Source organism: Triturus cristatus, chromosome 6 (assembly GCF_964204655.1).
Source record: "Triturus cristatus chromosome 6, aTriCri1.1, whole genome shotgun sequence".
Taxonomy (NCBI): domain Eukaryota; kingdom Metazoa; phylum Chordata; class Amphibia; order Caudata; family Salamandridae; genus Triturus; species Triturus cristatus.
In genome coordinates, this window is record NC_140589.1 from 1,012,448,576 (window position 1) to 1,012,463,127 (window position 14,552).

Genomic DNA, 14,552 nt, shown 5'->3' on the forward strand with positions numbered 1-14,552 from the left:
TTGCATCGGACTTCTTGCAAATGAGGCATGAATGCAGCCCTCGCCGTTGGACTGTTCAGATAGTCCAAGATGGCTGATTTTTTAAACTCTCTCAGTCCTACCCCTCATAATCAAACCAATTAGCACAAGCCTAGAGAAGGAATGCATCACATATATCAGCCCTGAGGCAGTTGGAAGATGGAGCCCTATTATGGAGTTTCTCTAAAAGTCACAGCTGAATAACATGTATTAACTTCTCTCACCCATAAAAATAATGCCCTTGTAAGATCTAGCGCACAAGGAGGCTGAATCTCCTAGATGCATACGCCAATTACTGTCATTGCCCCTGAATTAGAAACCTACATGGGGGAATGTGTTTACCACTAGAAGTCTAGTTGATCCTCATTTCTCTGTGATTTTTCTTATACATTCTTTCTTTACGCAGCTTTCCCTGGACCTGTATCACACGGAGGATGACATCTACAAGCTTTCATTGGTGCTGGAGCCAAGAAATCCAAGATCGGTGAGACATTACACCTTCCTTCATAAACTTACAAAATATGCAACGTTCATGGACATTAAGTGGGAGGAGAGGTACAGGAGTATTACTGTTCTACCAGGAAGCTAACATGTTGGCGAAGGTGAAATGTACGTGAATGTGGCTCCCAGAACCTTTTCGCACAGTTTCCTAGTAAGTATGTGTATTTCTCTATTTACTGCTTCAGATAGCATTAGGACATATCTAGAAACCTAGAAGTCTAAACAATAATGCTTCCTTAATGCTCAAGGCCAAGGAGGTAGCCATTTTATTTTCAATCCCAATCTATTGATACTGGTGCAATGTTGGTAATTCTTGCCAAAATGTTTCCCTCTCCTGGTAAAATATTGGCCATGAAATAATCGTGGGAACCCTTTGTATAATGTAGGCTTTTATCATATAGTGGTGCCTCTTTCTGGCAATGTGTTGTAGTCTTGACAGAAGGGTGGTTATTACTGACATTGGGTACACCCATGGCACTGAGGTGCCCACCCATGACACAACAGTGCACTTACAGTATAGTTGCTATTCTTCACATATTGTGGGCATCCATTGCACAATAGGACCCATCCGTGGCATATCATTCAGTCTGGCACAGTAGTGGTATTTCCTTTATTATTTTAAGCATCCATGGAACAATGATGCTTTTGACATTATGATGATAATTCCTGTAATATTGTGGGCACATATTGTGCAACTGGAGAAATTCTTGACATATTGTGGGCATCGATGTCACCCACACACGCGATAAATGCTGGCCTATCTAAGCATTGCCACCATTATGCCAGAGTCTGATATTTACTATTTGTCAGGATTACCCCCATTCTGACAGGGCTGGCACTTTCCCGGGGTGGAAATGGGCAGCATCCCATGAACATTCACAAACTGCCTAGAATTGCGATCATTGTGCCAGGGCCACCTTTTTTACCGTGATGTGTAATTGGCATCATCCCATGGATGCCCTTAAGCTGTTAAGAACTATGGCCACTATGTGTGGGTCAGAATTGTACCTGTGGTGAGAAATTCATATAATCACATGCTCACAAGTTTATAATACATACACATATGCACACAAGCGAACACCCTCAGACACACACAGACTTGCACTCAGCTGCGGCCCGTACAGGTAAGAGCGGTGGGGCCCAGTGGAGGGGGGGGGGGGGGGGGAATTTCGACCGACGATGACGAGGGAAAATTAAATAAATCATTAATTTTCCATCGTCCGTCGAACCACCCCCCAACCCCCCCCCCCAGACCCCCCCACCCCCACTGGGAACCACTGCTCTCACCTGCACAGGCCGCGGCTGCTTGCACTCGTGCACAGACAGCAACGCACAACATCAACAGGTTTTTAAAAAAAAATACTTTCGACTCAGCCCTGTAGTTACAACCTTTGGTTTTGTACAGGATTAATGCTCTCTAAGGAGAAAATAGGTATGAATAGAGCACCAGAGCTACCCTGGGGTCAGGGTAAGTGGGAGTACCTGGGATAGCTGGAAAGAGTACTGTGTGGGGGTAAAGGAACAAGCAGAAGAACCTGTGGTGGTGGGGCAGGGGAGCAAGTGGTAGTCCCTGAAGCGAAGAACAGGTCAAATGGAAACTCCCAGGTAGTAGGAAGAGTGGGGAGCCATCGGGTGTGATTTTGCAGTCAGGGTAGGGAGACTTTCCACCCTTAGAAGCGTCAGCATTTTAAATTAGATTTTTTTCCATTTCCCACATATAGTGGATACATTTAATATGTATTACAGAAGTGAAATCAACTCAGAGTAAAGTGGGTTAGTAGGCTGTGTACTTTAAGCAATGTTTTGTATTGGAATTTTTTTTGCTATAAAAATAAAAATATCTAAAGATTACGAGTTAATGGTTGAAAGTGGACTGGAAAGGCCAGTTTGTGGTGAGTCCACTGTATTCAAGAGATGTGCATGAATACTGAACCTTGAAAACAATATTGGGCTCACAAATATGGGATGATCAGAGTCGGATGGGTCACTTACTGACAGAGTTCCAGAATCAAAATCTGTATGTGCGAAGGTAAAAACGCAGGGCTGAGAAATCAACCCACTTTTCCGTAAATGCAAAAAGAACAATTGATGGACAGAATGCAGAACAACATCATACATTCACCCCAGTACAGAGATCTGGGCCTAAATCCATCGTTTTTTTGCTCACCATGCCATCCCAGTGTGGTCCCAGCCATTTGCAAATCAGTCTTGATCCTGCGCCCAATGGGAACAGTCCAGCCCGAACTGTCAGGCCAGGTCCTCACTGGACTGGAAACAAGCATTCTAGGATCGGTTTCAGGCTTTCAGCCCTCATCAGCCAGGAAAGCTTGACTCCAGTGGCATGGAGAGCACAGGACCCACGTCTGGGCATACCCGTCCCACTCGGGGTGACAAATGCAAAAAGATGCTTGTTTCCGGTCCAGGGAGGACCTGGCTTGGCAGTTCGGTCTAGACTGTTCACATGAAGCACAGGGTCAAGACTGATTTGCATATGGCTAGGTCTCAACTGGGGTGGCATGGTGAGCAAAAGAACAATGGTTTTAACCCAGATCTCTTGATTGGGGGTGGACGTATGATTCATTCAGCATTCCATCCATCATTTGTTTGCGTAGCACTTTTTACCCTATGTGGGATGGGTATGTCCAGACGTGGGTCCCTTGCTCACTGTGCCACTGCATTCAAGCTAGCCTGGCTGATGAAGGGGGACATCCCCTGAAACCGGTCCCAGGATTCTTGTTTGTGGTGCAGGGAGGACCTGGCTTGGCAGTTCGTTCTGGACTGTTCCCATGAGGCACAGGGTCAAGACTGATTTGTATATGGCTGGGTCTAAACTGGGGTGGCATGGTGAGCAAACGAAGGATGGATTTAACCCAGATCTCTTGACTGGGGTGAATGTATGATTCATTTGTTTGCGTAGCACTCTTCTCTGTGAAAGCACCAACAAGAGTCTTATCAGTCTGTTCTCCAGATGAAAGACTTTGATGCAGTTTGGTCAGCCTGAGTGCATAGAGGTCTGCGTATAGAAAATGATCAAGATTCTTATGTAATCAAACTTCTGATTAGAGTTCATTTCACACTAATCTTCAACATCCCCTCCTACTCCACACACTCTAATACTTAAACCATCAAACACAGCTCCTTGACCGAAGCTGAGGCTTATAACTGGGTTATAATTCTGATGTTGTCATAGAAATGCCGTTCCCATTTCAAGTCTGCATGTGATTTACCCACCACCTGTGTTTAATTACTGCTTATGGTGATAGATGTATGGTGCACGAGGGGCAACTTGGTGCATTGTGTCAACTGAACTAACAAAAGTCTTACATTTCATGTTAGGAAGTTAGGGAAGTTTTTATTTATTTGATTTGGATTTTTTTTATAACATGCTAATTTCTAACAGTGTGTGATTTCCTGCAAGGCTGATCAGATATGAAATAGTTTAAGATGAATGCTCATGGTCAGTGTTATGACAATATATTAACAATTAACAAGTTGATGAGAGGAAAACTAGCAGCTTATGTCCAAGAAGAGAAAAGGTGTTGAGATTGTTTGTCAGATTCTGTTTGCTTGACCTCATCCAATGGGCCGAGTCCTTTGTGGAAATGAAAGGGAGGTGGTCCGCATTCACGGATCTTGATTCAAAGTTTTCCTGAACAGTGGTATTAGGTCTCTCCTGAGTCTGTTAAAGTTTGTCTGAACTCTCGGGACTCAATCAAGTTTGCTTCAGAGTTCTCCAAGAGTTTTAATCGTGCTGCCGTCTTTTTCCTTATTCACATTTGTTAAGAAAATCACGATGGTCTGGCTGTACTGCAGGGCTATGGCAGGGATGGAGTGGAAGACATTTAACGTGATGCACAGGGTCTTGAATTCATTTATTTGCTCTATTGAGAGATTGTGGCTTGCAACAGGAAAGGTTTTGCACAGTATTGGTTTCTGAGGTTAAAGTACAATTTTGCTGCTCTACTTATGTTCTCTGAAATTTCACATTCTCATTCTTGAATAGGCCTGCTTAGAAGGTTTTGTAGTGTTGCAATCATTAGAGTATTAAAGACCTTAATAGGTGATTGTAGGGTTTAAAACCTTTAACAAAAGGCTTTGGATCTGCTAGATTCCTGAAATACAAAATGAAGTGCTGGAGGTTCACAGAGGAGTCAGCTTCCATATGACCAGCCACCTATGCAGTGACACTATCAGAATGCTGTCTTAGTTAAGGTACATATGGAATGCCTCTCGTTGTCTGCCATCCTTGGATTCTAATATACACTGTAGTTCTTGCAGAGTGAGCCCTAATGAAATTGCTACAGGGATGGAAATCGATATAGGAGCTTTCACTTGGGCAGAAGAACCCAATTATAAATTTGAATGAGTGTGACAAAGCCTAACAGGCTGAAGTTTAATATTCTGATGCTCCATCTAAACTCATGCACCCTGTATCTTTTACTTTCGTGAAACATCATTAAACCAATACATAAGAAAAAAAAATATATATATATATATATATATATATATATATATATATATATATATATATATATATATATATATATATATATATATATATATATATTCCATAATTTGCCTTTTCGTGCTATGTCCCTTACTGGGCATTCCAGCAAGACCATTCAACTATGGTGCTATAACTGTAGATCAATGCACATATTTATTTATTTACAAGTTTGTTTTATTGAGGATGGCTACCTTGAATGCCAGTTTCGATGCTTTAGCTGTGACACTGCAGATTTTATGCCAGCATGTGCAGACACATTAACCCTGTTGTGAATAAATCTAATGTAGTTTGCTAATCCAAGAGCATGTTTTCTGCCACTTGCGGTTCATTAGAGTGTTATCTGAATGGAGAATTTAGGAGTGGTCCAAAGACTCTTCTCCTTCTGATGTTCCTTCAATCACTGTTAAAATATCTATGCCAATCTTGGTCTGCGATCGGGTTACCTGCAGATTCCTTAGAAGGGTATGATCTGCAGCACAGCAAAGTTTGCTGCACAGTTCCTTTTAATGTGAATTACTTCACTTTTATGGTCCATGGTGCTTGGCACAGACCAATGGAAGCTTGTTTCAGAAAGACAGCCACCTTCCCAGAACTTAAATTCATTTATTGACTTTCCTTCTAAATCTCTGAATCCATTTAGGCACTAATATTTGCTGTGTAAATTGTAGGCTGAAAAAGGCATTAAAACTGAATCCTACACTGCTTTAGTGCGGGAACTGAAGGATCAGCTTTACATAATGAAAGTAACAGGGATTGGGTATTGCTGTGCAGGGGAGTCACCTAAACAACTTATGTGTGTATTTAACACTTCGAAGTTGCTAGGTGCAAAGTGCTGCACTGCAACACAAGCCAGCTACCGGCTGTGGAGCCATTCACAGGGAACAGCTCTGTTGTACTTGTGTGGGTAAAACATTTAGGAGTTGATAATGATGTGTAATGATTTACTAATATTAGCGTTGTAAAGGCACTCCAAGAAACATTTCTTCTTGCACTACATGAAATGAGATACAAACTTTATATCGAACAACATTTAAAAGAAGTAACTTGCTGCACCACAGAATTCTCTGTGAAAGAGTGAAGTTTACTTTCAGCTGTAAAAATGTGATTAGAACACGAATCGAATGTTGTTGTTAAATATGTTCATGTAGCCTAAAAGTGCTGAGAGAAACCCATCCCTAGGTTTGTTTTGTCTCAAACGTGTCAATTTCCAGTCCATTTGAGATATCTGTACATGTTTTCGTCCAAGGTATTTCAGAACACATGAGAAAAAACAAACCACTATAAAGGTTTCACTTGCTCAACCTAATGTAGCAAGTAAACTCTCAAAGGTATGAACTCCGCAGCAAGGATTATATTTTTTAGTATGGATTGTGAAACAATCACCTAGTCCAGTGCTATATAAATCACAGCCTAGCAATATTACATTAAAATGCACAATTTTGCATATTTCTAAGTTAATTTTAAATTGTGTGTGTTCAGTAATGTTCTACCCTGGTCAGGTGATTAGAAAAGCCAATTATATTTTGTGATGGGAAGTGAGATATCTATTGTTTCACCTGTCTCACAGTCTTTTAGCAGCTGTGCGCATTCCTCTGCTTTTGAGCTAAGGGGTCTAAAGGTTGATTCAACAGGGTAAGATCCCTACTCTCACCTACGGGGACTTCACTACCTTATTCTTGTCTATGTCATATGTTGTACTTCTTTAATACATGTTTAGAACACATATGGCCTGCTGTATATAGGAACTCTTACCACTTTACGGCTACGTTTTAGTACCTTTAAAGCATGAGTATGTCTACCATGAGGAGACTTGAGAAACCAGTGTGCTACACTAAGCAGCATCTACTTACAAATGTTATGAAGCCTGCATTTATTATGTCTTTCTACTTCTTCTATCTAGGTTGGACAATCCTATACTGAGGTATTTTCCTATTAGGGGAGTACCTGACAACACACATCACTCTCTAGGTATAGGGTAGGGATCTTCTAGGTCCTGAAGAAATGCCAAGGATCCAGTTGGACTAACAGGCATGAAACATGTCAAACTCACATACACATTAAGGCTATACTGGTTCATTGGGCCATCAATGATAGCCCATTTTTCATTGTTTTTATCTCTGCCAAGGGATCTACCATATTAAAATTAATTTGATATCCCTAAGACAAAGTTAATTAGTTTGACACTTTATTTGTACCATCTCCTCTATACACATTCCGCATCCTCACACTCACCATTATTATTAACTTGATCTCCAATAAAAAGCCCTCTTGTGGGGCCCGTAGGGCATTGCAAGGCCGGCCCAACAAGGAGCACGCCCTATGATGAAGTATGACATCCATTTGGATGTGTGAGGGCGCCAAGGAATAATCACAAGGATTCCCTGGGATTATCCACTTCCAACCTAGCTTTCTTACTTCTTCTACAGGAACAGTACCTTCTCGATTTCCTGGTATGGGGCAATTGACCACCAAACCATGTCTGGTGTTCATGATGTCTCAAAGAGACTTCTAGGTCTTAGTAGAGTACCTATGTAACTACAAATTGTGTTACTCTGTATGTCTAAAAACTCCCACTGTTGGAAACTATATAATCAAGCTCCACAACTCCACCCATAAGTGACAATATTTGCAAGAGGAATGCAGCAAATCAATTTACAAATATTTCAAAGAGATATGCAGCAAGTCCCTTCACCCTCTCTTCCTATTCAGAACACATCCAGCAAAAAGATATGTGTGTGCAGTGATATAATTCCTTTCGCAATAGAAATTACTTGCGCAATGTTAGGAAACAGAGTCAATAAACATGAGCTTTATACTCAGAAGTCAAATGGGGAATAACCTTTTAACAGTGAAGTGCTTAAGAAACCTTTGTTGAATGGTGCTCCCTATTTAACAATTAGAAGGTAACATGTAAAATTGGTCTTTTCAGTGTGCAATCAGAAACTACTAAAAAGTCTAGAAAAGTCAAATATTGAAGTACCAATGTTGCGTAAACTGAGTCTTTGGCTCAGCTCTACATGGTTTGTTTTCACAACCACGGGGGACAAAAGTGAACTTAGGTCAATGCACCAGCTCTGAATGTGTAAGACAGGTTATTTTAGTCCCGCAGAACCCCACCCAGTACATAGGTGAGGTCGTGTCAATGCTTTTGGGTTACTAATAGAGAGAAGTTTTAATCTAAACAATCGTTCATTAATGATTTACACACTCAAGATCACAAGAAAAGGAATATGTATTTCAATGTATTTATTTTAAAATAGTTCTAGGAAAATGACCCGATCTAGTGCACATAATATAGACAACATCGCAGAAGATAAAAATCAGCTGAGCTTTTCTATATAGTGAAAACAGGGAATGCAGTAACAACATAATTGATATTGCTTAACACTCTCACTATGCTATTTCTAAGCACTGTGCTAGATCAAGCAGATAAATAAAAAATAAGCCTGAGTATTGAAGGTGGTGCACATGCCTGGACAACAGGGTTTGTTGCCTGCATGAAATAGCTTGTCGCCCATTTCGAGCACAAGGCTGAGGGCTAGGAGATTGCATCCACGCAGAAATACAATCTGGCCACCAGTTCATGAAGGCAGAATGGAATGCTTCACAGAGTCTCAGGAGACTTCTTCAGTCAAGATAGAATCTGGTGTGTTAGCTGGATCTGCCATTTACGTCTTCGATGTGGGTGAAGTTTCTCTCCTAAGTGGTCTAATGGCAGTCCTGATATACTGTATCTTATCTGAGATGGAATTTGCAATGTCACGTTTGGAATGTTGTGACATAATCATATACATCAGTGAATGTACTAATAAGGTAAAAATATATCAATATAGACGTCAACATACACTACATTCTTGTGGTTATGGTTGTTTTTTGACCTTGAAAAAGGCAACTGCCCCAGACTGATGTTGCACTGGTTTTTTTCTATTTCATGATGGGAGGATATGACATATTTAGAGGTCGAAAGGACAGGACTAAGACAAAATGAAGTCTTGGCCTGAACACATGGAGTCTAAATTTATGTGTTCAAGAACCTAAAAAAAAATTAAAGAATTATGGAGGGAAATTGTCATAACATGTATGACATATCTGGAATAATGTCTAAACTAAATAATCACTAAATTATCATTGAACGTGTTTTTGAAATTCTTTATACATTTATAGAATAAAAGCACATGCCAAAAATTTGCATTTTATGAAATAGTAATTTATCACGTGTTACATGTACAGTAAATTATGTCTTCAAACTGAAATGAAAAGGGGTCTCTGAGCTGGAAGACATGATCCATATACATCATCCTGTCTACCTTAATGTAGTAGATAGGGCTTTGTGTCAAAACCCCTGGGTGGTCACATTACAACAGCCATCTACCACCCATAGAATGCCCCCTTGCTGCAAAATAGTGCAAAGTAGTGTATATTACTACTTTGTATTACTTTAGGACACTGCAACACAGATCAGGAGTTTCATTGGGAGCTAAATCCCAACACAACACTTTGCGCTGGGCTTGCGTCACTTTTGTGATACAAACCTGGATCAGAGTGTCAGTAAATTTCCTCTAAAGTAGCCAATTTATAATTTCGAGAGCCCAGTGTCCATTACTTTAGTCTCCTTGTGGTATTTTTCCAAGATTATATAGTTATACAGTTATTTTTCGGATTTATAACATGGGAAGTTTCATTCACTCAACCACAACACTCTTATTGCTATTTCCAAATCAGTAATTGGGAAGAGACTTTCCTCATAAAATCAATAGTCCTAAAGTCAGTTGAGTGGGGATGGTAGGGTAGGGATGATAGTCAATATAGAATGTAAAATATATATGCTAAAATCCTAGAGAGAAGAATAGATAAAAATCCTACCAAACTTAATCCACCCATTACAAACAGGTTTCATGCAAGCGGCAGGTTTCAAGGAACAGCACAGGGTTATTATGCCAGATCACAGAATAATTGTAATTGTTAAAATTACCCACAGCAGCCGTGCCACAGTGCTACTTAAAGTTGCTTCAAAAACAAGTTTCATCAGAATGATATTAGTCCTATATGACAAGCCAGTGGTGAGAGTGAGGGTTCAACGTATTTCTAATGAATTCTTTTGGGTTGGGACAAAATACATGACAGGAATATAGTCTTAGCCCCTATTATTCTTACTGGCCTCAGAACCCTTCCTGTTGTCAATTAGAGATGAGAAGAGAATTGTGAGTATTAAATTCAATAAGTACACAAATAAAGTGGTAGTTTTTCCATATAATGCCCTCATTATTAATGCAGATGCCCAGACCGTAGTTCCTGTAATGCTGGACATTATTATGAATTGAATATACCCTTAAAAACAAAGTTGAAGTTAGACTATTGGATATTACTTGCATATCAGATGTAATATACAACAAAGGCTTTTGATGGCAAACATTGTACTTAAAACACTTTTGAGTTTGGTTCAATGCTCAGTTAATAGAAACAGCCAAATTCTATGAAAATACATTTCAAACGAGTTAAATCAACCACAAGGAAAGTTTTAGCACCATCAGCACCACGTCACATATTTATCGTAATAATAATTTTTGTATAAAAACTCTGAAATTTGTGGATCTATTTTCCTGGATACTTCAGTGTTGTCGTCTTTTCAGGCCAGTCATCTCTATATTTTCCCTAAGTGGTAGAAGTTGAGGTTTTCCCTCTCTTCTTGATTGGATAAGGATTGTACAATCTCTCGTTCTCTTTCTAGCACCAAGTTGGTAACATGCTTACTTTTAATACTTACTAAAGTAAGAAGTTATGGTTTTACTATGACCACAATTATATTGGTGGCCACTATCTTTATCCCAGCTCCTCAGTTCTTTTGATATATTTCCTGTTTTTCGTCTAAGCACATTTTTGAGAATTGCCACCAGGGCGCGTAAGACAATGTCTAATCACTGAGTTTTATTCACGTACAGACAGTTCTTAGCCATCGATTGGATTGGTTTTATATATTAGTGATTTATTTATTATTGAGGACTCTTGTTTTATTCTGCATCCGAATTATATGATATTCTGTTTATACAACTGTAATTCTAACTATTATGTATTGTTACTTTTTTCCCTGTCATTTTTAAGCATTGTCGTACTTTTATGGATACTATGTTTATCCGAATAAAGTTTTGCGAATTATATTTCCTGTTTCATACAAAACTTTTCGTGCCCAGTGTCTCTGACACTGTCCCGATAAAAACCCTGAAACAAATCTTATACTGGGGTCAAAATATCAATAGTTCCAATACTTTGAACAGTGTTTACACTCTTAGAGAGGGACCTTCAGGAGTTAATTATTATTGGATTCACCCGAATTTCATTTTATTTACAACTCTTTCTGGTAGCACCATCACTTTTTCTTATTAGGTTGTATTTCATAAAATCTATGGCAATATCGATTTGCAGGGGTGTGGCCTAACATAGAAGTGAGTAGAATGTACTCCAACATTTGTCCCCAGAGGCCCCATGGAATCGCCACATATCTTGCAGCAAATAGCGGCAACTGTGCCCACAAGCTCACCTGGGACCAGAGTGCTGCAGAAACCAGATTTTGGCTTGATGGTTGGCCTGGGCTCAGCACAGTGAATGAGGTGGAGGACCTGAATGGCATCCATGCCCCCAGGCAAGATGGCAACAGAGAGGCCTAGAGGCAGGGAGTGACAGACAGGGGGAAGAAGATCGTAGTGGGCTATGACTCACCTTCTGCCAGACAATTGTTTCAGAAAGAGGATGATTTTCACTCTATTAGAACCCAATGCTGTACCATCTTATTAGGCATGATTCGTTCAGTAGGTACACAGTTGATGTTTCACTGATTGTGGTGCTCTTGTATAACTAACATATGAGCATATAGTGAGTTGTGTTGGACCTTTTACCAATGGTAGGAGTAACGCATTCACATTTCGCATACAAGAGGAGGAGTTTCACTGTATTGTTGTGACACGCTGTGCCTTCATGAATCGAGGTCCCACTGTCTCACCCTTTCTGATTGAGTCACCTTGCATGCACACTATTGGTGCCCGGTCTTTTATTATGCCATTAAACCACCAACATATATATGGGCAATGAGATGTGATGAACTCGGATGATGATTTTCATTGCTTTTTTCTTATGAACAGGTTGAATTCCTGGTAGTTCTTCCTGTTACACATGTGAACTCACTATTAGGTGGTGAGGTACTAATTGATTGCTTAATGGAGGCTTACAGTAGGTAAAAGCACAGGACTTAGAAATTTTGTTTTTTATTTCTGTTTCTCTTATGTGTAGGCATGGTAGTCACATGGGGTAAAACAAAAGTTGATGAACCCACCCTCTTGGTTCTTACATGCAATTTAACTTCAAGGGATTCCACACTGACTTATACAAACCCTGTTATTCATTTTTTCAATCAATGCATGCACACATTGGGAATTTTACCGTGTCTTTTCTCTGTGTTCTTTGGGGAACTGCGTTTTCTGCACTATGGTCACTTATTTTCTTGAATGTTACACTTGATTGGAGTCAAAACATAATAAGATGCAAACTATATCATTCCTGTGTTTTGGCTTATTTGTAATTAATTTTGGTCCAATGAATAAGTCTGGGTTCCCTCTAAGACACATAGGAAGGTACCACTTTTGAATGTCCCACCGGACAATTGTTATATTATTACATACCTACCCTGGTCCACCTGGGCAGATAGGGTTGTCCTTCCTATGTAAACACGCGTCTATGTCAACAATGGCATGAATGGCTAATGCCAAAATGATTGCCTAACCTCATCTTTTTTACCTCTTTGTGGCCATTCCTGTAATTCTGAAACAACACCTAATCACTGAGCTGAGCAGCTTCCATAGAGAGTTGATCTTGGCAGCAGATAGTGCGCCGCTGCAGTGAGAGAGCAGGAATGTGCTGTATATATTGGTAAATATGGTGCATTCCTGCTTTCTCCATTTGATACAGCACAGCGCTACAAGTTGTATTTCTGCGTTGCGCTGCATAAAATATTGATAAATCTGGACCTTGAAATTGTTGCAGTGCTATATTTTTATCATGATATTGTGCTCTACCAAATAGAAAATAAAGGCTATCCTGAAACTGTATACAAATAAGTTTGAATGCAGAATGGGATGGTCCCTGTAGCCCAGTTCCCAACCCTGTATATAGATAAGAGAAAGGCACAACCCTAGAGTCACCCTGTGAAGGTGAACTTAAATTGAACAAATATGTCCATCCAGCATGGTATGTGATCTAATTGCTGCTGCCATCATGCCAGTGGACTTTTCCTTTCCTGTTCTGCGCTGAAAAAAACCATTATAAGTGGTGTGGAAGGGTAAGGAAAAAGGGCAGAAACAGTGGTAAGTGGCACATTTTGTTAATAGGAAAAAAGAATAACAAGTGCACGGATAGCAGCCTTTGCCATAAAAATAAGCACCTTAAGAGAAAGCAGGCCATAGAATAGCCTTCACATGCCCCACTCCTTCCAGCTCTTTCCCAAGGGACAGTTGTTCCCCTAAAGCATGTTAAAGTACCATTTAAGAGTGACAAATATAAGAAGATGAAGAGGGAATTGGGGTGTTGGGGGCCACTGATACTTTGGGAGATTTCACCACTAAAGACTCACTGGTGCATAGCCTGTGGTGGTGACTGACCTACGGTGAAAAGCCTTACAACTTCCTTCACTAACAGTTCAGACACGCCACCTGTCACAACATCAATGTCCATATCACGGACAAAATGAAATGTTGCGCTAGCTCAAGAAGAACTGAATAGACTCGAAGTCATTGGGTGCATTCCAAATGTCAGAATAAGTGATCCAGTCGGTTTGGTAGTCCTGGTGATTGTTTGGGAGAAAACATGAATCAATGTAGTGTAGCACTGGAGTAATTACTTTGTGAGAGCGTGGTTTATTAATTAAAAGATGTACTTTTCAACTACAGAAGTTATCTTAAACAATGTGTTTATTTTTGCTGGGAAGGGATGTCTTGTTATAGTGGTAACATTTCAAAATGATTTAACATTTTTACGAAAATTGCTTAATAACTACTGATTTAAGGATTCATATAGAGGATGCAGGTCTCACCTTAATGTCAACAGAAATGGGAATGCTATAATACAGAGTTTACTTCTTTCAATAGACCCAGGAGCAGCATCACGACCATCTGCTAGTGATACCATCAGTACGAATAGGTTGTAGGTGGCTCATGGTAGGTGTAGAGAGCAAAGGTATTTCAAAGTCAAAATACAGATATCAAACCCAAAACATTCTGAAACTACTGAGAAAAACCATATTGCCTATGATCAAAGTTGCAAAAGGAAAGGAGGTCAGACTAACCGCTTTCCATATTACGCTGTTTTCTTTAGGGTGCAGCCCTGTTTCAGGGAGACATGTGACCTTCTGCTGCCCCCTTGTAGCTTAAAAGCAGCAGCAGAAAGACTCTTCCTAGGAACAGATAAATACGTTTCCAAAGTTTATTAAATTTATTTTGTGCTACGCATACTTTTTGTTTTCTGTGAATCAAAGTGGATTAGA

General features: G+C 40.0%; 1 protein-coding gene across 4 annotated transcripts in view; it reads left to right on the forward strand.

Annotated features, from left to right (window-relative positions):
* RASGRP3 (RAS guanyl releasing protein 3) overlaps positions 1–14,552 on the forward strand; it is a 540,454-nt gene that overhangs the window by 389,125 nt on the left and 136,777 nt on the right. For all 4 annotated transcript variants that reach the window (XM_085611793.1, XM_085611797.1, XM_085611795.1 and 1 more), the window contains one exon: positions 425–502. In XM_085611793.1, the coding sequence (XP_085467919.1) occupies positions 425–502 (78 nt within the window). The remainder of the gene's footprint in view (positions 1–424; positions 503–14,552) is intronic.